This window comes from Camelina sativa, chromosome 3 (genome assembly GCF_030686135.1).
Source record: "Camelina sativa cultivar CO46 ecotype springtype chromosome 3, ASM3068613v1".
Classification (NCBI taxonomy): domain Eukaryota; kingdom Viridiplantae; phylum Streptophyta; class Magnoliopsida; order Brassicales; family Brassicaceae; genus Camelina; species Camelina sativa.
Window position 1 is genome coordinate 14,237,786 of NC_141882.1, and position 26,914 is coordinate 14,264,699.

General features: G+C 36.8%; 3 protein-coding genes, 1 long non-coding RNA gene and 2 pseudogenes across 6 annotated transcripts; 4 read left to right on the forward strand and 2 right to left on the reverse strand.

Moving 5' to 3' along the window:
* The first annotated feature begins 221 nt into the window (after window positions 1–221).
* LOC147946923 (amine oxidase [copper-containing] alpha 2, peroxisomal-like) lies at window positions 222–4,627 on the forward strand. The gene is made up of 5 exons (XM_087504446.1): window positions 222–1,686; window positions 2,242–2,626; window positions 2,736–2,849; window positions 3,300–3,844; window positions 4,248–4,627. The coding sequence occupies exons 1-5, from the start codon at window positions 1,274–1,276 to the stop codon at window positions 4,453–4,455; spliced, it is 1,665 nt and encodes a 554-aa protein (XP_087360572.1). The 5' UTR covers window positions 222–1,273; the 3' UTR covers window positions 4,456–4,627.
* On the forward strand, window positions 906–1,259 carry LOC147946924 (amine oxidase [copper-containing] alpha 2, peroxisomal pseudogene; annotated as a pseudogene).
* A 1,177-nt stretch (window positions 4,628–5,804) lies between the features above and the next one.
* On the reverse strand, window positions 5,805–6,580 carry LOC147946925 (uncharacterized). Its single transcript, XM_087496510.1, has 2 exons — window positions 5,867–6,580; window positions 5,805–5,822 (listed from the first exon to the last, which is right to left on the reverse strand). The coding sequence occupies exons 1-2, from the start codon at window positions 6,578–6,580 to the stop codon at window positions 5,805–5,807; spliced, it is 732 nt and encodes a 243-aa protein (XP_087352636.1).
* A 1,414-nt stretch (window positions 6,581–7,994) lies between these two features.
* Window positions 7,995–10,893, forward strand: LOC104698961 (uncharacterized). Of its 3 annotated transcripts, none has more exons than XR_015587000.1 (3): window positions 7,995–8,238; window positions 8,348–8,426; window positions 10,492–10,893. It is a non-coding gene; the product is annotated as an uncharacterized LOC104698961 (long non-coding RNA). The 3 variants fall into 3 exon arrangements; XR_015586999.1 differs by lacking the exon at window positions 10,492–10,893 and adding an exon at window positions 8,978–9,209; XR_753353.2 differs by lacking the exon at window positions 10,492–10,893 and adding an exon at window positions 8,755–8,954.
* A 2,996-nt stretch (window positions 10,894–13,889) lies between these two features.
* LOC147946926 (uncharacterized) lies at window positions 13,890–14,651 on the reverse strand. The gene has a single exon (XM_087507298.1). The coding sequence runs from the start codon at window positions 14,649–14,651 to the stop codon at window positions 13,890–13,892; it is 762 nt and encodes a 253-aa protein (XP_087363424.1).
* A 5,993-nt stretch (window positions 14,652–20,644) lies between these two features.
* Window positions 20,645–26,760, forward strand: LOC147946927 (uncharacterized; annotated as a pseudogene).
* Window positions 26,761–26,914: the final 154 nt, after the last annotated feature.

The following is a 26,914-nucleotide window of genomic DNA, read 5'->3' on the forward strand; positions in this document are numbered from 1 at the left end:
AGGAATGAAAAGCCAGCCACAAGTTTTGTGAGTTATCACATGGTCACAGAGGTAGAAGAAGAAGACAAGATGAAGAAAAATCCAGCGACAAGTTTTTGTACCATATGTACTTTGTATGCTAGGAACCACATGTGTAGCAAGCAATGTACACCATAAAATTCTTATAGATTTGTATCACCACAAGCTCTTCTATATAACTCACATGAATTGTGAAACAATATACGTTCTCCTTTAACCAAAATTTTTCTCTTCTTAAACCAAAAAATTCAAGATCCAACATTTAACTAAAGCATCTTCTTCTCCTTTCTTTAACCACACAAACACGTTCAAAATAAATTATGCTCCTTACTTTAGAACCCTCTTGATAAGTAACGAGAAAATTTATGACTAGGACCAAAAACGTTTACAATGTGTCTTTCAAAGGTTCAAAAGAAGAAGAATAATTTGAAGTTTTATGAATAAAAGAGAAAGTTACATTTGTTAAACTGAAGTATGAAAAGTACATTTTCCCCCTTAGGGATCAGCCAACCACCTGAGAAACTCCGAACTTTAATTAAGACTACACTTTCTTTCTGTTTGTACTGTCAAGAAAAAAAAATGACATTGTAAATTTTGTGTATATAATCCCTATTAATTTGTGTGCATAACAAATTTCTACTAATTGGAAATATATATTAACTGTAATATTCCTTTCATGTGTGGTTCTAAATCTAGGGTTCAAGATCCATGGACACAGGGTCAAAATAAAATACTTATCCATATATTTTGTGAAACAACTTAATGTTGAGGACCACAAAACCCTAACTTACATGTTTTCCTTATGTGTTCAAGTGCAAAAGAGAAGGAAAATTTTGGCTATATATAGTATACACTATACATAACCAAGACAATCAAATTACAAAGCAATGGCTCAACTTCACTTCACCATCTTGATATTTTCTTCCATTTTCGTAATCTCATCCTCGAGCTTCATTCCGCCGCCTCACCCCTTCGACCCCTTGTCCGAGACTGAACTCAACCTTGTGCGTACTATCGTCAACAAGTCGTACCCTATTGGTCATAACCATAAGTTCACTTTCCAATACGTGGGTCTCAACGAGCCAGACAAGTCCCTAGTATTGTCATGGCACTCATCACCAGACCACAACGTCAAACTACCACCACGTCAAGCGTTTGTCATCGCCCGAGATAAGGGCAAGAACCGAGAGATGGTTGTTGACTTTCCACTCGAGCCATTGTCTCGGACAAGATCCACGTAGGAAATGGTAACCCTATGCTCACTCTTGACGAGCAGCATGCAGCCACCGCGCTTGTTCTCAAGTTTAAGCCGTTTTGTGACTCGATAATGAAACGCGGCTTGAACTTGTCGGAAGTAGTGGTCACATCCTCGACGATGGGATGGTTTGGTGAGGCGCAGACGAAGAGGTTTATAAGAACGATTCCATTTTATCTAAACGGATCGGTGAACACGTATCTTAGACCAATTGAAGGAATGACGATAATCGTTGACCTTGACAAGATGAAAGTAGCGGAGTTCAAGGACAGGTTCACAGGTCCTATGCCGAAGCCTAACGGGAGAGAGTACCGTATCTCCAATCTCAAGCCGCCGTTTGGCCCTTCACTTCGAGACGCCGTCGTTTTTCAGCCGGACGGTCCCGGGTTTAAGATCGATGGACATGTCGTGAGGTAAAAAATGGTACCAGTTGTGAGTTAAAATAACAAAATAAGAGCAACTATGCCACATACATCTTATAAATCAATTTTGCCAAACAATAATTAATTAAACTAAATATGAAAAGAAACTTTTTATGTCGGTAACTGTAAAAATAGGACAGTTCTTTTTTTTTTTCTGCTCAAATTTTCTGATTTCGAAATAATTGCAATTAGTTGTTGTTGGTCATATTTAGATTTGAAGAATTTCTTTTTTGAATTTAAAATGAAATATCAGACGACAGAATACATTTGTTAAATACATTTTATGCAGATTTAAGTTCAAGTTAGATATAAAAGTAAAGAATTTATACTATTATGGAGTATGTGGTCATGTACAATACCGTAAAACCCAATGTTTTCAGATCTAACATGCATTTGCAGTCGATAGGGTAAATCCGGTGACCTCAATCACTAATCTGGTTCAAGTTTATTGCTAAAATCTGCTAATTGTAAATCTGGTAAAAATTCTGAATTTAAAAATTGCACATAATTTTTTTTAAACTGATATTATGATTTGATTGTGTATAGATGGGCAAATTGGGAGTTTCACATGTCCTTCAACGTTCGAGCTGGTCTTGTCATCTCTCTTGCATCCATTTTCGACATGGACGTGAACAAGTACCGGCAAGTCCTATACAAAGGCCATTTATCAGAGATGTTTGTCCCTTACATGGACCCACATGATGACTGGTACTTCATCAGTTACCTAGACTGTGGTGAATTTGGTTGCGGCCAATCTGCCGTGTCCCTTGAGCCATATACCGATTGTCCCCCAAATGCTGCCTTCATGGATGGCATCTTTGCGGGGCAAGATGGAACTCCTACAAAAGTATCAAATGTTATGTGCATTTTCGAAAAATATGCCGGAGATATTATGTGGCGACATACCGAATCTGAAGTACCCGGCATGAAAGTAATAAATTATAATATCTTATCATGAAATCTATCTTCGTATATAACATATTTATAGGGGTTTTTTTGTTGATAAACAATATATGTATCTACACAAACTTTTGTTGCAGATCACAGAGGTTAGACCAGATGTAAGTCTTGTGGCCCGGATGGTGACGACAGTGGGAAACTACGACTACATCATTGAGTACGAGTTCAAACCTAGCGGTTCCATCAAAATGGGGGTAATGTCTATCCAAAACTTTTCCTAGCTTTATGCATGCATTTTAATTTATATATTGATTTTAGGAGCTTAGTTGTTTATAACTTCCATATTCGGCTACAGCTAGCTCTCTTTGTACATTAAATATGCTTACATAGTTACATTTAAAAGAAACACTATATTTTGGTCTATTTATGATACAATAGTTGAAAATTCTAAATGTAAATACAAAGACCGCAACACTTTTATCATAAATAAAAAAGACTGCAAACCGAAAAGTAACAGATATATATATAATAAATATTTAGCCGTAAACAGCAAATAAATGTAAGAAAAAAAAACATTTCAACTCTAGCATGAATAAACAATAAGATTTGACCATGTATGTAAAAAGATCGATATTCCCAAATTTGTTTTTTAATGTTAATTACCACTCTAATTTGTTTTAGTGTTACCACTTAAATGTGCATAGGTTGGTTTAACCGGTGTTTTAGAAGTTAAACCCGTGGAATATGTTCACACATCAGAGATCAAAGAAGACGACATTTACGGGACAATTGTTGCTGACAACACCGTTGGAGTAATCCACGATCACTACGTAACATTCCGTCTTGATCTTGATATCGATGGTACGGATAATTCATTTGTTCGTACTGAACTTGTGACCAAGAGGACTCCAAAATCTGTTAACACACCGAGAAAAAGCTATTGGACAACAAAACGAAACACAGCAAAAACCGAGACAGAGGCTCGGGTGAAGCTAGGGCTGAAACCGGAGGAGTTGGTGGTGGTTAACCCTACTAAAACAACTAAGCATGGCAATGAGATTGGATACCGTCTGATTCCTGGGCCGGCTACAAGCTCACTTCTTGCCCAAGATGACTACCCACAGATTCGAGCAGCATTCACCAACTATAACGTGTGGATCACGCCGTATAACAGATCGGAAGTTTGGACTAGTGGTTCGTATGCTGATCGGAGCCAAGGTGACGACGCGTTAGCTGTATGGTGTAAAAGGTACTTTACCTCGCTATTACTATTTCATTCTTTTTACATACGTAGCCATTAGTTTGCTTCCTTCTTCGTGAGAATTTTGTATAGGTACGTTTCTTTGAATAATTGAATTACTTGACGTAAGATTATATAAACCTTTTTCACAAAGAATTTTAGGGGATTACTGCAAGTAAACGTATATATACATATAGACTTATCTCAAATTTATGGTGCCAAAGGTACTCTACCTCTATTAAAAATGTAAACAGCTATACTACAAGTACATTCAATCCAGAAAAAAATGTAAACACCTGAAATGCTTTGAACAATAATTCTTTTATGAATATAACAGTTTTATGTAAAAAAATTGTACTTTATGTTTATTTTTTGTTGGATTAATTAAAAATTATGCAAATGAATGTAACAGGAATAGGAAAATAGAGAAGAAAGATATAGTGATGTGGTACACCGTTGGATTCCACCATGTCCCATGCCAAGAAGATTTTCCGACAATGCCTACTATGTCTGGCGGCTTTGAACTTCGGCCAACAAACTTTTTCGAGCAAAATCCTGTCCTCAAGGCTAAACCTATGAACCTCACCACCGTTCCAAAGTGTATTCCAAAGAACAATTAATAACCAGCTCATCATATAATGAAACCAGCTCATCACATAATAAATGCAATTCATGATTTTATATGTATGAGGAATTGTTAAGAGATTCCAAAAGATAATTATGTATTCGGGTGTATCCATATACATATGATAATATGAATAAATAATATAAAGAAATTGATTTTTATACCAAGTTGGTGTAGTATTTATGTGTGTTTAAAAATGTTGTTGCTGGTCTTGGCATTTTTGTGCCTAGAGTAAACTGATAGCTATGTGATCCCATATATTTCAATTCCATTTTTTTTATAGTACATGAAAAGGAGAGTACATTAAGATTTGCTCCCACCTACATGTGTTTCACTTTAAGAAAAATACATTTAAGATTTTTTGAAAAGTAACAATAAAATGGTAAATATATACTCTGTTGATTTAGCTCTTATGATTTACCGTCTTATGCCAACTTTGAAAATTTAAACCTACGTCGAGTTTTAACATTAAGACAATAAACTGTTAAAAAACAACTAGGTAGCTAGATAACGGGCCGACGGCCGATTTCCCTATGAGAACTATCGTATCGAGCCAGATAGAGTCCGTTCTTTACCCTCGGTCTATATGTCCCTGAGAAAAAAGTTTAAAACCAATTTTCCCCCAAATACAAAGTTCGAAAGCTATATCTCCCCGATTCGGGATTATAGCGGTATAATGTCTAAACCCGAGACCAAACCATATATCTTCCAAAATTAATCCAATTGTTGAACCAAATTCTTCCACCAACCCGACCCGTTTACATAAAACCCAGAATCCCCAATTAAAACCTAAAATCAATTTTCACTTCTTACATTATCGAATCTTCTTCTTGAGTTTGCTTCTTCTTCTCTCTTTGGCTTCTTCTTTCACGAGTTCGAGTATCACAATGAGTGGCTTCATCCGGGTTTTATTTCCATGATGCTTCTTTAAGTTACCGTAGATGTGTTGTACACACATCCGATGCTCCATCTTCGGTAATTCCAGCTGAACAGCTTTGATCAATCCCTACAAAATAAGACTAATCATTTAAAGGTACCATAAACAACTGAACAATCAAAATCAGTTACAAACCATGAACAATACAAGTTACCTTTTGCCTATCAGAGATCATGATGAAGCTGTCACCATCATTTAGTCCAAGGTCAATCTTCAAATTCTTCATAAACCAAATCCAATTGTCGGTATTCTCAACTTTTACAACCTCCCATGCTATTGGATAAATACCATTGTTAGCATCCCTACCTAAAGCTACCAAAAGCTGTCCCTTGACCTTATTCTTTAGGAAGCAACCATCCATTCCTATTAGAGGCCTACAAGTCTCTTTCCATGTTCTTCCTATGTTGTCAAAACAAACATAGAACCTATTGAACATGTCTTTTCCATCATCAGTCGTCACACATTCAACCTCTACATGTGAATCCTTGTTTGATTCTAATATCTCAGCAGCATAATCTCTTAATCTAGCAAACTGTTCATCATATTCCTTCTCAATCCAGATAAGTGCCTTCTTTCTAGCCGCCTGACACTGATGCCTAGTGACACTGATCTTCCATCGTTCCTTTATGATTTCTTCCATTTTCATTGGCATGAAGTACTCAGGATTATCTCTAATCTTATCAAGAAACAACCTAGCTATATGATTCACCTTAAACATCTCGCATTCTCCATTAGGGATACAACTATGCTTATCATTAAATTTCCTAATCCTCCACATGTTATCCTTTGGCAGAATCGCGGCATAAACATTCCACTCACACTTTGATCCATCTTCTCCATTACAACCAACACATATAAAGCCAATTTTATCTTTATCATACCTGTATTGCTTCAAGTTGTTTCCGGTTCGAAGAACATAGTCAGTCACTGCTTCTTTGAAAGTGACTCCACTGAAGAAGGTCTGCTTGTCGTACATATACCCATCACCGCGCCTGATATGTGTATGAATTGGCTCTGGACCGTCACCGTTTTCCTCTGTATCACTCTCCGGATACACATCATGGTGGACTGGTGGTTCATCCACGAACTCATTTACCAATTGCTCGATGTGAAATTCATCTCTATCATTGGCTTCTTCATCGAAATCTCCTCCAAACTCTCCATCTCGTATGACAATCGCCATTAAAGCTGTCTTCCCTCAAGAATTTTAACTTCGACTTTGGGTTTCACTCTAGGGTTCTTCACAATATGGGTTTTTTTAGTTTTAGGGATTTTGAGGTTAATGGATACTAAAATCAAAGTTTATCGGGTCAAAATCGGGTTTGCTTTGGTATAATTTGGGTTTATTAATCTCTTAATCTGTTAAGAAAATAGTAAACCGATATAATCCACGAGTATGGGTTAACTGATGTAGAAGAATATAATCAGGGAGATATAGCTTTCGAACTTTGTATTCGGGGGGAAATTGGTTTTAAACTTTTTTCTCAGGGACATATAGACCGAGGGTAAAGAACGGGCTCTATCTGGCTTGATACGATAGTTCTCGTGGGGAAATCGGCCGTCGGCCCGCTAAATAACAATAGCGATTAGAGATACTTTAGTAAATGATGGTTTTGGATATGAGAAAGAACCGTAGTACCGTCAATGTAAAATGCATAGTTTATCAAGGATGGGGAATATTTCACTCAATCATATTCTTCTCTGCCTCAATTCCTGAAGTGAAGGAAAAGCCAACTCAACTGCTCTTCTAGCGCTGGTGGTTAATGTAGTTGTTCATGACGTGTTGCGGCTAATCCTTGAGTCCCTCGCCTTATTGTAAGGACAAATCAGTGGAGGTTCTAGAACAAGACCCAAGGAATGGGAGACCCAATTTTTCTCTCTTTTTCATGTTCATCTTTTTTTTGGTCTTGCCGCGTTCGTCCTGTGCCTTTCGGCTGAGTTTCAGAAGGCTAAGGTATATGAATTCTCAAATGACTTGTTTCTCAAGTCATCCTTTTTCTGTTCTAAGAACATGACTTCGGGTTAAAAACTTTCCTAAAAGGGTGACGTATTTTTTTAAGGGGACGGAGAATCTTGTTATTTACCCAAAAATCATGCTTTCGGGTTAGAATCGCTGCTTTGGTCTGTCTTTCCGTTGCTCAGATCGTTGGAAACGTTGTGGTCTGTAGAGGTTTCTTGAAAACGGACAAAACCGGAACTACACCACTTTGTATAATTCTTCTATTGTTTTCTTGGTAGGACGATACTTATTACATCATAGTTTACCAACAAGAAACAAATATGTTGAAATATCTAGCATTTTAGTGATCTAGTTTAGTAGCCGTGTCATAATCATGATTAAATTCGCAATTACGTAATTGTGTAATACATAGATTACTTGCAGGGTCAATTTTGCGGTTGCGGTTACGTTGATAAGCGTTGGTGCAAGCATGAATGCCCATTAATAGGCATCACACATTCAAGTGAAATGATGAAAATATGGGGGCATATTAATTTTTCTTTTTATGTTGTTATCGCCAAAAAATTATATATATATATATATATATATATATATATATATATATATATTCTTTATACTATAAAACACAAGTCACCGGTCCAATAGAATTAAGGCACATGATCTTAATTAACAGAAAAAATACAAAAGATCGTGTAAAAAATAGGTTTACGCTTCAACTGATTCTTTCCCATGATCTCAAATGCTCCACTCCGCTTCTTTCTTTAACAATAGAACAGCAACATGATTTTCTACAAGAAGCCTCTGCTTCTCTTCCTTCTATCAAGTAAAAAAAAATTGAAGTTGTCGTTTCATGTTCTACTTTTAGATTCACATCATTACATGTACTTACCTTCTTCTTTGCAATTCACAATTTGTTTCATATTTCTCATCGTCGTTTTTAAATGATCATCAAATTCTTTATTTCTCAATTTTTTCCTTTTGGATTTGCAGGTTTCAGATTCCAGTTTCTAATTAGCCGTCGTCTCTTCATTCGAAATCTCTGACCCCAAACAGATGTTCTTATCTGCAGGTACCTAATCTCAATTAGTAGCAAATAATGTGAAGCTTATTTATGATCCAAAGGGAATTGCTTTGCTCTAACCAGACATCAGTTCTTATAGATAGCAGATCGTCTTTTTGATTTATGATCTATTTAGTTTCATCCAATTATATTTCCTTTTATTTGTCAAACCAATCGTTAGTTGGTTCAACTCCATAAGGATATATTTACTGTTACCATCCCATCTATTAGTCTGATGCTATATATATGATGCAAAGCTTTTAAGACTTGAGAAACTTCGCAAAGTAACAAACAACATAAATATTTATTCTCGACGTTTTTTTTTGGTTGTGTTCAGATAAATTGCAAGTTTTAATTGTGGTGTTTCAAGTAGTAATATGAAGGTTGAAAAACGTTAATAGGAACGTATTTCTTGTAAGACTTTGTTTAAAACATAACTTTTGTCTTTATTTTTATATCTTGCTTTGTTTTGCTTACAAGTGATGTTCTCTTGGAAAAAACTGATTTATAATAACTCATCCATCTTTATTTTCATTGCTATTTTGTTTCACGATCACAAGAGACACGACTCAAAACATACATCTAGCTTCAGAGCTTCAAAGTTCAAACTCAAGAAGCGTACAACACCATGACCACAACCACGAACTATACTCTTCCTGCTCAAAGCTCCTTGGTTATATTGAAACAAAAGATATCTCTCTTTGTCTCTTACCGTACGTGGGATCACCACGAATAATATACCAACTTTAATTATAGTAGAGATTCATATAATTTATCATTTTACTTTTCAAATAATTTCAATTGATTGCTCTTCGATCTTTTCTCATTGCACGATTTGATGACTTGGTTTACGGCGCAACATGGACGTTTCCAGTTTTTTTTTTTTTTTTTTGTGTGCGTTTTATTGAGTTAACCAGAGTCTTTAATTTCTTTGCAACAGAATTTACGCACTTACACCCATAATCATATACTACATATAAAATACACATCTCCCTAAACTTAATTATTAGTTTATTAGAATGGCACTAACACATGGATCACAAAGTTTACATTACATATTCACATGTAAGCTACTCTCTTCTAATAGATAACCAATTTTTTTTTGTAAATGTATTTCAAAGGTTTGAATTAGAGAATTTGTTAAGAGCATTATTTTGATAATACTACACAATATTTTATTCTAATTCATTTGTTATATGTGTTACAAAGGTTTGAATTAGAGAATTTGTTAAAAGCATTATTTTGATAATATTACAAAAAAAAATTCTAATTTATTTTTCCGCGTATAGCGCGGGCCATTACACTAGTATATATATATATTCAACAGCTTTCATTCATTAAATTTAAATGGAGTCCTTAGAGAGGATGTTTACAGTGTGGTCCTCATGAAAGATGTTTACAAGGCAAGCAGGAACATAATTAGAATAAGATACAAAAGGAGAAAGATTATCCATAGCTTCTTTTACTAAACGATCTGGCCCAATAAAATTCCACTGATTCAAAATTAAAATCAATTAACGCAAATGATACAGTTATTAAAATCAGTTTAGAAAATTGACACTACTTTTTATTTTAGTTATATATAACTGATTCTAATATTTGAATCGGTTATTAATATTGTCAATGATATAACAATTAAAATCACTTCAAAAAATTGACACCAAGATAACATCAATTACACACAAGTGATATTAATAGTAGAATCGGTACATCACTTAAATAAAATTATATATATAAATGTTGACATCAATTTAAATAAATGATATATATTGACATTGATTATAATGATCAATGTAAATATTTGAATATTACTATATCCATCCACCAAAATGTAGAGAAAATACATAACATAGACATTACAGAATTGGTTCTTTACTAGATGTTAGTTCTTTAGATATGGTGTTCGAGTTTTTTTATAGATTGAATCCTTAATTTGAGTGAAAATGTCCCTAGCTAAATTATTTGTGTTTAATTAAAGATTTGTGGATTTGTTATGATCTAGTTGCATTATATAAATTGCTTGGTTGCTTATGGACCAAGAAACCATTACTAACCGTTGATATTTTGTCCACAGTACTACGCTGAGATGGGTTTCTGAAATATTGGCCTAACGTAACGAAGTCGTTTCGTAAACACAAAGAGTGTGCATGGTGTGGAGTGACGTCGCGTTTACGTTTAATAAGTTTTCTGAGAATGACTTAGATTATCAATCTCCACCAACTAGCAACACTGTCACCATCACACTCTATCTCACTATACTCGCCAAACACGTTTAGGCAGACCTTAAAATTTGATAAACCGCGGTTTTTCTTTCTCAACGCTACATGAGTACGTAGCTGTAGTTTGATTATTATTTTTAAAATAACACATTTCCAACAATATTATTGATCAAATAGCATGTGTTATAATTTTTTTAACGTAAAATACGAATTAGAATGTTAAATGCAAATAATGGTGTTCGTCTTTGATTATAAAATTACTTCATCTTCATATATTTGAATATTTCTAAATGTCTACATATTTAATATATCCAAAACAAGTATAATGTATATTTTTACCCAAAAAAAAAAGTATAATATATATATATATATATATATATATATTATCACATTTATTTCTTTCTTTCTCACACAGCCTCTCGTCTTTTGTAACAATCTCCGATAAGTTTTTTTTTTTTTTTTAACACTAGAACTTCATTTATTAGTTGGAAAATGTTGATATAAGATTGAATAATGAACGAATACATGTAGGAATAGTTAAATGAAAATGATAATCTAATGTTTCAAGATATTGAGCTTTTGCCAGCTTGTCAGCATGGAAGTTTGCTTCCCGGGAGATCAATTTGAATTCGACGGAATCAAATCGTGTTGCCCATCCCTTGATCTCTTGAATCCAGTTGTACATGTCAAACCTTGGACTATTATCATTAAGTATGTTAACTAGAACTTGACTATCCCCTTCAAAGATCACCTTTTTAAACCCACTTAGCCAGGTTTGTTTCATAGCAAAACAAAGGTTTCGGCATTCGGCTTCAAGTGCTGTTGATACTGGAATTCCAGTTACCTGTCCTGCTTCTCTAAAGTGGTTGTGTTCATCGCGGAGTAGCCAGGATGCAGTGGCTCTTCTGTCTCTGGTTATGAAGCTTCCGTCATAATTACATTTAAACCAGCCATTCGGGGTTATCTCCAAGTGCTGTTTGGTGTTCTTTAGAGCCTGCTACTATTTTGAACAGTGGGATGAGGCTGTGCACGTACGGTGGGTATTGTTAACCATTCATCCGTTTCTTGTGTGGCTTCTCTGAGATCACGTTGCCAACTGTTGTTTAGGTTCTGAAAAGTAAGCTTGTTTCGGCTTGTCCATAGCTTCCATAAGATCCAGAAGGGTAGATGAGATAGTCTATCATAAATTCTCTGATGTTTATGATAATCAAAAATCACTTTAATCTTGGATTCGACGGTGACTGCAGGATCAAGCAGGCATCTGATGGGAATATCTGAGCCACGCCAGACTTGTTGGGCATGAGGGCAAGAGAAGAAAAGGTGTTATGTCGTCTCAACTTCTGTAGTACATCGTTTGCAGTAGGCGTTTACGGAGATATGTCTTCTATCCAGAGCCGGCCAAGAGGCCAAGTAAGCCAAGCATTGGCTTGCGGCCGTGCATAATAAAAATAAATATTTCAGCCGTTTTCTTCAAGAGTTTTCCTTAGGCCAGTGGTTTAGAAGTCCTGATATTGGCACCACTACTCATTTTCGACCCCTAGGAGCTGCAATTAGTTTTTTTTTGGGCTTGTAGCCCTAGAAAGTTCAGCGCCAGCTCTGCTTCTATCAAGTTCAGCACCTGTTGCTAAAGCATTTGAAAGTTAACGCCATAAAAAGTGTTTAAATTTCGGAGGTTTTTTTGTTTTCCATAATTCATTCTTGAGTAGTGGGTCTCCATCTGGGGGTCTAGCATGGAAAATCTGATTTCACAAGGTATAAACCATGCTTGGTATAGTGCCAACCAAGGTAATTATGGTGCTGCCATATGCTGATCTTGGTGGAGATAACAAAGGCTACATCATCTGTATGGAATCTATCTCGTACTAAATGTTCATTCTAACCGCTTTTGTCTAGGAGTAGTAAGTTGTCTACAATAGGAATATCATCTGACTGGTAAGTAGGGGCTTTCCGTGGTGGTCTAGGAGGGTGTATGTGTAGCCAAGGGTCTGTCCAAGTGTGGATTTGATGTCCATCCCGAACGGTATAACGTATACCTTTCCGTAATAAATCTCTACCAATAAGGATTGATTGTCAGCAAAAAGATGGTTGTGTGCCCCTGGTAGCATCAAGAATACACGATCCTGAGAAATACCTCCCCCTAAGAGTACATCACAGTAGGCAGTTGGGGTTTGAAGAATTCACCATGCCTGTTTTGCTAACAACGCTTCATTGAATTTTTCAATATCTCTGAAACCAAGCCCTTTTTCCTTCTTCATATATTTCATACGGTCCCATGCTACCCAGTGAGTCCCAGCTCCTTGTTGTTGAGAGTTCCACCAATAATGTGCGATTATCCTTTTTATATCCTCACAAATACCTTTTGGCAGTTTAAAACAGTTCATGGTATAGACCGGCATAGCCATAACTATTGCTTTCAATAAAATCTCTTTTCCTCCTTGAGAGAGAAATTTGTTGTTCCAACCCTTTGTTTTACCTTGAACATTTTCAACGATGTATTAGAATAGTTCGGTCTTCTTACGTCCGAACTGTTCTGGAAGCCCCAAGTATTTGCTGCAACCACCTTCATTATGAATTTGGAGAAACCTTCTGATCTGAGTTTTGGTTGGCTCACTTACTCTTTTTCCAAAGGTTAAAGCCGATATTCTTGTATTGACTTGTTGTCCCGAGGCTTGTTCATATTGTGTGAGAATCTCCTTGACAACCGCACATGAGCTCATGTTAGCCTGACAGAAGAACAATGAGTCATTTGCAAAGAGGAGGTGAGTGATTGGGGGGCTTGCATTACTGATCTTGATTCCTTTGATGTCTCCCTTTCTCTCTGCTCTTTTCATTAAATGGCTTAAGACTTCAGCACAAAGGATGAACAAATATGGGGAAAGTGGATCACCTTGACTTATTCACCTTGCTGGTTGTATGAAGCCTTGGGGGTTGCCATTGATATTAACCGAGAAGGTTGGAGTTCGGACAAAGGTACCACTGTTGAAAAAATTTTGAACTTCTAGAGTAATTGCTTCTTTGGTCGTTTCCCAGAAATGTTGAGAGAAAACACCAGTGAAACCATCTGGTCCGGGAGCCTTTGTAGCGCCAATGGAGAAGATCACACTTTTAATTTCCTATTCTGTAACTGGTTTGGTTAAATCTTCGTTAATCTCCGGGGTTACTGTGGTCTGGAAATCATGGAAGACGTGATAGTGGTTGTTCTGAGGAGACAATTCACTCTTGAAGAGGTTGGTGAAGTACGTTTGTGCCACACTCAGCCAATGTGTGAATCTCCTCGGTGCTCATTGCCCTCATCATCAAGTATTGAATATAGCTTATTTCTGGCTGTATGGCTCTTAGCGGTGGCAAAGAAATATTTTGTGTTACGATCAACAAAGGATATCCACTCTTTGCGGCTCTTTACACGCCAAAATTCCTCCTCATTAGCGTAAGTGCAGCTCAATTTGTGACGGAGACACTGTATCTGTTGTCTAGAGGATCTATCCGAATGTGCCTTATCAATCAACTTCAGAAAATTAATTTCCTCTCGAGAATTAGATGGATTGCTTCGTTTCCAGTGAGAGATTGCTTTTCGACATTCCTTCAGTCGGGTGCTCAAGTTTGTAATGTTACCCAGTGTTCTGCGGTTCCATCCACGGTTTATTGCTACAATGAAACCATCTCTATTTGATAGCCTATTGTCATAATAAAACTGTCCTTGCCGAGGGTTGACGTCATTAGAAATAGTGGTTATGACTGGTTTATGGTCTGATTCTATAAGCTCCAAAAACTCAACATGAGAAGTTGGGTACTGATCAAGCCATTCATTATTATCCATGGTTCTATCTAAGCGACAAGCTACGTCATGCGAGTGGCGTTTTCCAGTCCAAGTGAAAGGGTCACCATGGTGTTTCATGTCATGAAAGTCGCAGACCTGGATCATATTTTGAAAATCAGCAAAGGAAATTTCAGGGCGTGGAGGACCTCTTCTCTTTTCATGGTTGCCTTTGATCTCATTAAAATCACCTATAGCCATCCATGGTCCAGTTCTATCTACTACAATTCTTTCCAATCTTTCCCAAATCAAGTGTCTAAGAGATGGATTTGGATTGCCATATACACATGAAAAAGAGAAACCAAATCCATTAATTTGAACATAAGTGTCTACAAGATTTGGGGATTGATAAAGAACATAAACAAAAATATTACTATTCCATAAAAGAGCAATGCCACCACTTAAAACTACGGGGAACTGTTACTACACGATCATAACCTAATTCAGCACTCACTGATCTAACAGCGTCGTCTCCTTGTTTTGTTTCCATTAGGCAAATGATGTCTTGAGAATAAATTTTCTTAATCTCCTTAAGACGTCGAACTGCGAGATCATTGCCTAGTCCTCTACAGTTCCAAACAGTTGTCCTTATGGGGGAAGTGTTGGTTCAGGGTCCACCGCGCCTCTTTCACGTCCTTGGGGAGACAAGCTTCCTCCTGAGATGTTATCATTACCGTCTCTACGGCCCATCACCTTTGAACATTCAGCTCTGTCTGATTGCTCCGACAGATCTTCTCTCTTCGGTTTACCACGAGCCTTCATGTCTGCATTGTTAAGTGCATCCGGCTCCTGATCAGTGTAAACTTCAGCAGGCAGTTCCATTTCATCATGAAATTCATCAGGGAGAGCTAAGGCATCATGGTGAGGATCTTCATCATGAACAACTTCCTCTTGAATCTGATCATCAGGTAGCGGGTCTTCTCTATGTTCTGCTTCTATTTGGTCTTTAGTAACAATCTCTCGAATGATCACACCCCTATTTTGTTGTCCAGCAAGTGATGGCAATCCTTCATCATCACCAGGTTCTTCAAATTGTTCTTCGCCTCCATTTTGTAAAATACAAGCGCCAGTATCATGTGTTAGCATACCACAGACCTCACAAAAGCCCCAGAGCCTTTCAAAGCAAAATCGCAGGAGGGTATTAACTCCATCTTGAAATTGTATATGTCGCTGGAAGCGTAAAGGAAGGTCAATGTCCCAGTGGATCTGTACACGTACAAATTCCACTCGAGCAACCACTTCTACATCATAGTCGACATCCAAAAGGTTGCCAATTGAGCGTCCAATCTAGGAGATGACTTCTCTACTGAGAAACTGGAATGGGATCCCTCGAATTTGCACCCAGAAGAGGATGAAATCAATGAGTGGTGGGTTCTCATTCGGGTACCAGCGTTGGAGCACCAACATACAGTCATTGAAAGCCCAGGGGCCACGACGAAGGACCAATTCCATTTCTCCTTCAGTAGGGAAGATGAATTGAAGTTGGTTACCACCCACGATACAGCCATGAATCAATCCGGCTTGACCCCAAATTTGTGGCATCGAAGCAATGATAGAACAGAGGTTTTGGCGGCGGGGCATGACTAGACGGCCCATGAGAATGAAACAATATTCCGCTGCTGCATTGGCCACTACGTCTACCGGAATTGCAATAGGGGCATCATCCGCCCCCAAGTTGATGTCTTGGACCGTTCTTCGCAAATTATCAGCATTTTGGACAAGAACACTGTAAAAACGGAATGGAAAGAGGATAGTAGTTGATATTGGTGGTGGAGTATAGAGCATATGAAGATCTTTCAATCGGCTTTTATAGAGGTAGCCTGTAATGCCCCCGAACCAGTCCTATGCCCTGGACAAGAGCACGGACGGCCACGGAACGCCACGTATGGGAACCGCACCCTGGTGGTCCGGTCGAGGGACGGAAGCTGCAGCTTCCCGACCAGTCCTCCTGGACGCGAGCCCGCCCGCAGCCGAGGTTCGCTTAGGCTTTGCAACCCTCGCGGTCCTGGTGCGTTGTGTTGGCCCGGACAAGGCCAATGTATCAAATGCAACTTGCCATGTTTTCCCCCAAAAACCGAATTATATTACTTTAATAAAATATTACATTGAAAATAAGTTATCAAATCAATACACATAATAGTCGGATATTTCCGTAGAATACATTTTAGGAAAATATAGGATTTTACAAAAACACAGAAATCAATCCTATTTGGCACCCTAAGTTCGCTCCGGCTCTAACTCTTCCTAAACTCCTGCAAGACAATAATATTATCATGAGTAATCTAAGATTACTCAGTGAGCCTGGGTACCCCTTTCCTAAACATGCTTCTACTTTCCCCACCCCGACTACCCCAACAAGGAAGGAAAACAAGCAAGGCAAGCAATCAAAGCTACGCAACAGAAACGATAGCGGAAGCAAACAACAAACAAGCAAGCAAAGAGGGTTAGTTCAAGCAAGACTCGAATCGACTCGACACACTAGACTCTTCACTCCTACGTGATGAACAAGACGACTAGAACGGAACAAGGGTAACTTGAATATTCTAGACTCTTTCACCTAACAACACAAAGACGACTAGAATAATTAAGGGTTACTCAACTATCCTAGACTCTTTCACCTAACAACACAAAGACGACTAGAATAATTAAGGGTTACTCAACTATCCTAGACTCTTTCACCTATGGGCCCTCGATAATCTGTTCCGCTCCTCACCTCTCTGTCCATGCTGATACCACAAAGGTAACCTGCATGACCCATCCCATGCTACGACATCAAGTAGCTGTCGCGCTAGTGGCTAGCTAGCCGCCGACATTGTCCCGCGTAAGTGGTCGTTGAGAACTTCCACGAGACAATAAACAATAGGAGGAACAGAAGATCGACTACTCTATCCTAGCTACGACTCGAGAAAAATAACAAATATAATTCAAGAGACTAGCTAAGATAAGTACTAAACTTCTAAGAGTAAAAACGCAAAGAATTTAGTACTAAACAACCAATTCAAGCAAGATAAATCAAGCAAAACAAGCAAGAAAAATCAAGCAAGAAACACACAACAATCAACAGGAATCAAGAATAAAAATTCAAGCAATCCTAGATTGGTCTACATGCATGCAACCAATTTAAACCGATTTTTAAGCAATAAAAATTGCAAATAAAAATCTACTCATTCAACTACGCATGCAAGTCCTTTATCCAAATTTTAAGCAAGCCGAATTGCTAAAAATGCATCAAATTCTTCATGAAAATATGCAGCTCAATTCTCATCAATTTCTCAACATGCATGGTGATTCCTAGCATAATTCTATGTGATTAAACATGAATTATAGCATGAATCCTACCAATTTAATGCATGCAACATTTAACTAGTTCTAACATGAACCTAGACTAAATGCATCACACAGTAGGTACGTACATGGTCCATAGGAACCATGCAGCACCCCACGCAAAACTACCACAGAACTCACCATAGGACTCGCGAAGAGTCAGCAGATTGTTGATTGGACTTCACGGCACCGCGGATCAGACAACTCCTTCTTCGCGTCCAACTGCATCCAACAGCGTCCGCGTACTGCGTCTCCAAACAGCGTCTACGTACCGCGTCTCCGAACAGCGACCACGTACCGCGTCTCTCCTCGACCCCGAACAGCGTCCCGACAGTGCTTCGCTCCGGTCTTCCTCTCTGTCAACAATGAGAGAGTAAAACTTAGAAAATTTTTAAGTTTTCTTTGTGTTTTGGGTGAATGAAGAAAATGAGAAGGGTGAGCTCCCATTTATAGAGATTTTTGGGCGGTGCATTCCCCCAATGCATGTCAAACACACGGTTAGATTCTCCTCCACTCATTTTGGCGACTTGGTGAGCAAGCTAAGAGATTCTCTTCTTCTTCTTGCATGTGTGCGGATTGGTTGATGGAGAAAGGAGAATCTCCCTTTGTCTCCCATCTTTTTGGTGCATGAATCCCCATTGGCCAATTCCTTAAGACATAATGATTATGTCTTTTATTTGTGTCAACAACACAATGATTAATCCTCTAAGTTGCATGAAATCCTATTGGTTGATTTCATGTGGAAAAATCTCTTTAATCGCTAAACAATCGCTCCTTAAATTTAGGATCGCTATATGGTCGGTACAGCGTTTCTGCGCAAAACCGTGTTTACCGCACACTTCGTCTGATGCATTCCGCAAGTTCTCGGTCCGTCTGCTATGTCTCTGTCCGTAACGCATCTCCGATCATCAGTACCGCAACTTCCTGGTCGTACCGCATACTGCCGACTGTACTGCGTACTTCCTGACTGTACCGCGTACTTCCTGATTGTACCGCGTACTTCCCGACTGTACCACGTACTTCTTGACTGTACCGCGTACTTCCTAACTATACCGCGTACTTCCTGACTGTACCACGTACTTCTTGACTGTACCGCAACCTTTCGGTCTTCACCGGCTGTACTGGTCCTTGACCATCTGTACTCGGCATGCGTTCGTCCTTCCCAGTCCGTACTGTCTCTACTCCCCATGCGTCCGTCCTTTCCCGTCCTTACTCGGTCTGTACCATCTTTGTCCATGTACGTCCGACCTGTGCGTACCATCTCTGTCCGCGTACGTCCAAAGTGTCCGTATCGTGCCCGACCTTGTACGTCTGTCCGTACCGCCTCCGACCATGTACATCCGTCCGTACCGTCCCTGTCCGTGTACGTCTGTCCTGACCGTACCATGACCTTTTCGTGATTTTTGACTTGGCCATTCTTCTTCTTCAACTTCTTTTTGGTCTTGGCCTTTTGACTTCAACCATTGGCCATCTTTCGACTGGTTGATTTTTCTTCGGACTTTTCTTCAGTCATTCTTCTTATTCTTCTTTTCTCCACCTTGCTAAGTCTTCTCCGGGTCCTTTTCTCCAAAATTTTAGTTTGGATTTTTACTCTTGGTGAGGGTCATTACATAGCCTCTATTGATAACCGTCTCATGAACATCATGAAGTGGAAAGCACTTCGTGGAGATAACCGCCACGCAATCGTGGAGTGGAAACTGCTCCACGACGCCGGCGCAACTGACATCAACCATCCCCAAGAAGACATGCTTGAGGATCCAGAACCAAAAACTAACCGTCTGGACAATCGCCTTTTCAATCGTATTCTTCATTGAGAGTTCTCAGTAAGTTTTTATCTTTTACTTTCTTTCCTTTAAGTAAAAATACTTTTTTAATATATATATATATATATATATATATATATATATATATTCTTTCTTTTCTGGCTCTAACTATCTAGTGAAAATATTTAATCTCATAGGGATTACACTACTCTAAACTATTTCGGTCTATGAGGAAATAAACTAATTTAGAAATGATCTCAAGTTAGAAGAGAGATTATGAGAAAGTTTTGGAACTTCTAAGGTTACACACAAAAAAGAAATGAAATAATATCTATGAGTATTAATTTGATCAAGTTTCTTTGCTTTCTAATTAATTTGGGAAGGGTTGAAAAGAAAACTACAACACATTGTGGGTGTGACGTTTATCTTGAGTCTCAACCTGTACACTACAAAAAAGTGTGGTATTACATCATATATTTTCTATATTAGTATCAGTTTTAAATGATGCAAAAATAATCTGCATCACTTTAAAAAATGATTTACATTTTATCGATGCAAGTAATTTGTATCGATTTATATCAAATCGATGCTAATATTCAGTGTCGGCCCTGACCTAAAGCCCATAAAGCAAGGGCTTTAGGCGCCAAATATTATAAGTATTTTAGGGGCATCAATTTGTAGAAGTTTATTTGGTGTGGTGGTTTTTTTGTTTTAGCTCGAGTTCTCTCCAGTAGAGGTTCAAATCCCAAGTTTATTGTATTCACGATTTTTTTTTCTTATTTTTCTAAACCATAATATTCTCTTTTATCTTATATATTACATAAAAAATTCTACGATTAAAAATAGCAACTGAATTAAAAAGAAAAACTCCAAACTTTTTTATTTGATGGTTCCATTGATCTTCCGTCTCCGCCAAAACACACACTGCCCATCATCAATCACCAGTGGTAATTGAGACTTGAGATTAATTATAATTTTTTACACCTTATGTTTAAGCTAATTTCTGTACATGGAGTCTCCACTAAAAGTAAAAGCTAATTTTTTGTTTTATGTGTTCTCAGTGACAATTCTCATCAAATAAACTCATCTTATTCTGATTTGTAGAAAATGCTGCCAGGCAATAGAATTCGGAACCAGCCAAGTGGATGTGCGAATAGGAAGAGAAAAGAGAGACAAGATGAATTGGTGAAATCTCAAACCAATGATATTCTTAAGTATGTGACAAGAACTAAACCTCCACAAACTGATGAGACGGCTAGAAGTGAGATAAACAAGGAAGTTGATGAGCATGTTACTATTGAAGAAGCTGCAGATGAAAAGATTGTAGAAGAACTTGTAAGAGAAAGAGATGATGAAGAGAACTTTGAGAATGAACACGCTGAAGAACATAATAAAGGTAATAAGATTAAGGGTCTGTATAAGAATGTGGATATGGATGATCCTGGAAACTGGGAGAAAATTGATAGGAGAATGAGAATTTTTTTGGTTGAGAAGGGTCCACCCGCAAGACCACCCGCTTGTTATCTTTTCCCAAGAGATGGTGGTAATAGATGTTTCACTTATGCCACTTATACAAGAAAAATGAGCAACGGAGAGAAGCAAGACAAAAATGGTTAGTTTACTCAAAAACTAAAGACAAGGTCTTTTGTTTTTGCTGTAAATTATTCACTCAAGAAGCAAATCCTACTGTTTTGGCAAGTACCGGTTTCAATGATTGGAGAAATATTTCACATAGGCTGAAAAGTCATGAAACTACTCATCATCATATCATTTGCATGACTCGTTGGACAGAGTTAGAAGTGAGATTGAAGAAAACTGAAACTATTGATAAGCATTTGCAGGAGGCAATTAACAAGGAGAGGAAGCATTGGAGAGATGTATTATTGAGAATAATTGTTGTAGTAAAAACTCTAGCGGAAAGAAATCTAGCATTTCGTGGTGGAAAGGAAAAGGTAATTGATCCAAACAGTAGGCATTTTCTAGATTTTATTAAGATGATTGGAGGCTTTGATGCAGTAATGAAGGAACACATTCGACGGATTGAAAAAGGTGAAACTCATTACCATTATCTCAGTCATAAGATTTAGAATGAGTTGATAGAACTGCTTGCTAATGAGGTAAAGATGATTATTGTAAAGAAGATTCAAGATGCAAAGTATTTTTCAGTCATTTTGGATTCACCTCCTGATGTTAGTCGTAAAGAGCAGCTGACATTTCTAATCCGATGTGTGGATGTTTCATTTTTTGGCATTGTTCAGCGTATATACACCCTATTTGCATCTTCAACCAACAATTGGGAAGTGTACCAAGAGATGGTGAATGGTACTTCACTTAAGCCATTGTCACAAACTCGTTGGGAAAGCCGCATTGATAGTGTTAAACCAATAAGGTTTCAAGCTTCAAAGATAAGAGATGCTTTGTTTTACTTAGCAGAGTTGAGTGATAATCCAGGACATCGTAGTGAAGCTGAGTCTCTTGCAGTGAGTGAAACACATGGAATCGGAAGATTTGAATTCTTGTTTGGAATGGTAATATGGTATGATTTGCTTTCTGCTTTCAAAATTATAAGCAAAACCTTACAGTCAGAGGACATGGACCTTGAAGTTTCTATTGCTCAGTTAGGAGGGCTTGTTGGTTATCTGAAAGATTATAGAGAAACTGGTTTTCAGAAAGCAAAAGGAGAAGCTACAGAAATTGCCATTCAAATGGATATTGAACCAGTTTTTTATAAAAAACCAAAACGCTTGATAAAAAAAAGAAAGGAGTTTAGTGAAGCCGCAGAACATGTTGATCAAAGTAACACGTTAAGTGCAGAGGAGAGTTTTAGGATCGAGTACTTCATCAACGTAGTGGATCAAGCTATAATGTCTCTTGAGGTCAGATTCGAACAATTTCAATATTATGAAGAAACTTTTGGATTTTTGTTTGGTTTAAAGAAACTAAAGTCAGCAGGAGATGATGAGTTAATGGTATCTTGTATGAAGCTTGAAGCTTCCCTCAAGCATGACGGGAATTCAGATATAGAAGGAAAGGATCTGTTTGTGGAACTTAAACTTTTAAGAGGAGTCTTGCCAAAGGAGATTACAAAAGCGGTTGATGTGTTAGAGTTTTTAAAAAGAATGGATGGTTGTTATCCAAACACATGGATTGCTTATCGTATTTTGCTCACTATTCCGATTTCAGTTGTTTGTGCAGAAAGAAGTTTCTCGAAGTTGAAGCTTATCAAAAATTATATACGTTCGATTATGTCTCAAGAGCGATTAAATGGATTGGCGTTGATATCAATAGAACAAGATTTGGTGGAAACGCTTGACAACTCAAAGTTGATCGATGATTTTGCAAGCACGAAAGCGAGGATTATTTTTGGTGACTCATGTACCGATGATGCTTTTTCTTTTGACAACATGTGATTTATGTTGATGGTTTATGTACGTTTTTAAAACAACTGAAATTTTTGGTGATCTTTTACATAGTTACTAGGTAACAACCCGCACGTAGTATGGGATAAATATAGGCAGATAAAATTAGAATTATGTTTAAATTTATTTTTTTTGGTATCTAATTATGTAAGAAAAATATATATAACCTGTGAAAATATATTTAAATCAAATTATTATATATCAATTAAATATATGTATAACCTCTTTCTTAATCTATGCAGTATTTTTTTATTTTTTAAAAAATTTCTTCTATTTTATGTAAGAATATGTTTCACCCGTGAAATATTATACCAAATGGTATTAAATAAGTCAATTCCCTATAATAATGATTATTGTGATAATTTTATTTTTGAAACTTTAAATATGTGAACAGTAATCATTTTTTTTAATAGGTGAATAAATTCCGGTTTTGAAAATATTTTAGATCTAATGATTTTATATTTTAATAATTAATTATGTTATAAAAATGATTAAAATTAATTTTAAATTGAATTTTTTTAATTAATTGTAAAATAATATTCCTTAATCATTCAATAGCAATTATGTGTAAATATCCATAAAAATGAAGATAATAAATTTATTGGTGTTCCGAGCTCTCTAACGACGACACATCAGCATTTTCTTGAGAATGTTTCTCTATTAATATATAGGAGATATATAAATATCCATAAAAATGAAGACAATAAATTCATTGGTGTTCCGAGCTCTCTAACGACGACACATCAGCATTTTCTTGAGAATGATTCTCTATTAATATACAGGGGATATCTTTTTGATAGAAGAAATTTTTTTTGGGGTTAAGGGGCATCATTTTCATATGTGCTTTAGGCGTCATACACCTCACGTATCTTAGACCTATTGAAGGAATGACAATAATAGTAAACCTTGAAAAAATGAAGGTAACGACGTTTAAGGACAGATTCACCAGTCCTCTGCCAAAGGCTAACGGGACGGAGTTCCGTTTCTCAAAGCTCAAGCCGCCGTTTGGCCTGGCGCTTCAGAACGCTGTCCTAATTTTCAACCCAACGGTCCAGGGTTCAAGATTGAAGGTCACATCGTGAGGTACTAGGATCTCTCTCTTTCTGTCTCTTTGGCCGCACACAGAATTATATATAAGATTTTGCTAACAATAACTATTCAGCGTGAATAATAGCAGATTTTTAGCCTTTTTCTCCCAAAATTTTATAAGTTGTTGTTCTCACTTACATCTACCGAGAGATATTTATAACTGAATTATTAAAAGTCGGTAAACTCTTATAATTTCTTTCTCTTAAATCAGCCAAGCAACTGAGAAAATATAAGAACTCCAAACTCTTAAGCCAACAACGTTTTAATGTTAGTGGTAAAGCTACGAACACTGATTACTTAGATGATTAGATTTATGGAAAGCCTTTAAAACAAAATAAGTAACTTATAGTACATATTAGAAAATATACATATTTATATATACCCGTGAGAAAAAGTTTTCTCTAAGTCGAACATTTTTTCGTACGTTTTCAAACTATTTTAAGATATAATTTTAGTGGCTTATATATACAGATTAAACTGTGTGATAATCACACATTGAATATTCTTGAAATAAATTTGAATTTGAATGGCAATAGAAGATGATTATTAAGAAAAACACAATGATTTGATATACTGTCATTGAATATTTAATTTTCTCTCTTTTTAGAACGTGAGAGAGAATTATAGTAAATAAGAAATTCTGGAAAGAATATGCGTAAACGCTTTCCAGAAAATTTGACAATGAAAACTTAATTATCAGTTCGTTTTATATGGTTGTGAAATAGATGGGCAAATTGGGAGTTTCACATGTCATTCGACGTTCGAGCTGGCCTCGTCATCTCCCTCGCGTCCATTTTCGACATGGACATGAACAAGTACCGGCAAGTCCTATACAAAGGCCATGTGTCGGAAATTTTACATTATCATGCAGATCACAGAGGTTAGATCGGACGTAAGTCTTGTAGCCCGTATGGTGACAGCCGTGGGAAACTACGACTACATTATTGATTACGAGTTCAAACCTAGTGCTTCCATCAAAATGGAGGTAATGTCAACGTCTTTCAAAAACGTAATTCTGATATACAACTCCTTTTCTACATTAAAACATTAAAAGAAACATAATATTTACAAGTATTCAATCAAACATATCAGTCAAAAGTTTAAATGCGAATCCGAGACACACACACACACACAGAAAATACCGGTTGTGACAATGATTTACAAAAACGATTTTGCATTAAATATATTTTAATAAAATAATTGATATTCTCAAATCGACCTGTTATAATATTACCGCTTTCATATGCCTAGGTTGGTTTAACCGGTGTTTTAGAAGTTAAACCGGTGGAATATGTTCACACATCAGAGATTAAAGAAGACGATATCCATGGGACACTTGTTGCTGACAACACTGTCGGAGTCAATCACGACCATTTTGTGACATTCCGTCTTGATCTTGACATCGATGGTACAAACAATTCTTTTGTACGTACCGAACTTGTGACCAAGGCTCCGAAATCTGTTAACACACCAAGAAAAAGCTACTGGGCTACTAAACGAAAGACGGCGAAAACCGAGGCAGAGGCTCGGGTGAAACTAGGGCTTAAAGTAGAAGAGTTTGTGGTAGTTAACGCTGATCGGAGAACGAAGCACGGTAATGAGGTTGGATACCGTTTATTTCCGGGGCCGGTTTCAGGCACACTTCTAACTCAAGATGATTACCCACAGATTCGAGCAGCATTCACCAACTATAATATGTGGAACACCCCTTATAACAAATCAGAGATTTGGACTAGCGGTTTGTATGCAGATCGGAGCCAAGGCGACGACACGTTAGCCGTATGGTCCCAAAGGTAATCTAAAATCTCTACTAAAATTTTATTCTTTTACGTCCGTCGCATGGTTTGAATAATAGTATAATCAAATTTAATTTAAGATTTCATTACAAAAAAAAAAAATTTAAGATTTTAGAGAATCAATCTTTAAATTAACTATATATTCCAAATTTCCACCCCTCGCTTAAAACATGAGCTGGTTAAAAAAAATTAAAATTGAAGTTGAATGTTTACGGAAATTGGGTATGTATCATATTATAATAATTAAATAACAAAAAAAAGTTACTGTTTTGATCTTCTATATATCCGTATAAAATAGTATTTTTGCTTTACGAAATGAATTTGACATAAGAATTATATTACTTTATGTAAAGGATATTATAGATTAATGAACAAAAACACTATACATCAAATTTTCTAAAACATACTATGCCAAATAATTCTCATTTCTTCTATTATGATTTTATTACTTATGTAATCACAAACGAGTTACATCGATAATTCTCTCCCTATTTAATATAATGATCAAGTTTGATGAAAAAAATAAAGTTTTCTAAAGCATTACAAACATATTAACACCTGAAATGTTTCTTAAAACAATTAAAATAATTTAAAAAAAATTAACAGCATTTATATCTTAAAATTTGATATTATATTGTCCTAATTACGATACATATTAAAGAAGATTCTTTTTGTGGGACTTAAACTATATGTATAAATTGTATACTACAGGAATAGAGAAATAGAGAAGAAAGATATAGTGATGTGGTATACCGTCGGATTCCACCACGTCCCATGCCAGGAAGATTTTCCGACTATGCCTACTCTATCCAGTAGCTTTGAACTTCGGCCGGCCAACTTTTGCGAGCAAAACCCTGTCCTCAAAGTCAAACCTATCAAACTCACCACCACTCCAAGTTGCACTTGTACGAATGGTTAATGACTCGCTTATCACTCATGATTTGATTTGTATGAGGAAATTTATAGATTTCCAAAGAGATAATCATGCATTCATGTGTATCCAAACAAATTGGATAATATGAATAGGATTATAAACCCGAATTGCATGATTTTAGTTTAACGAGAGTCAATAA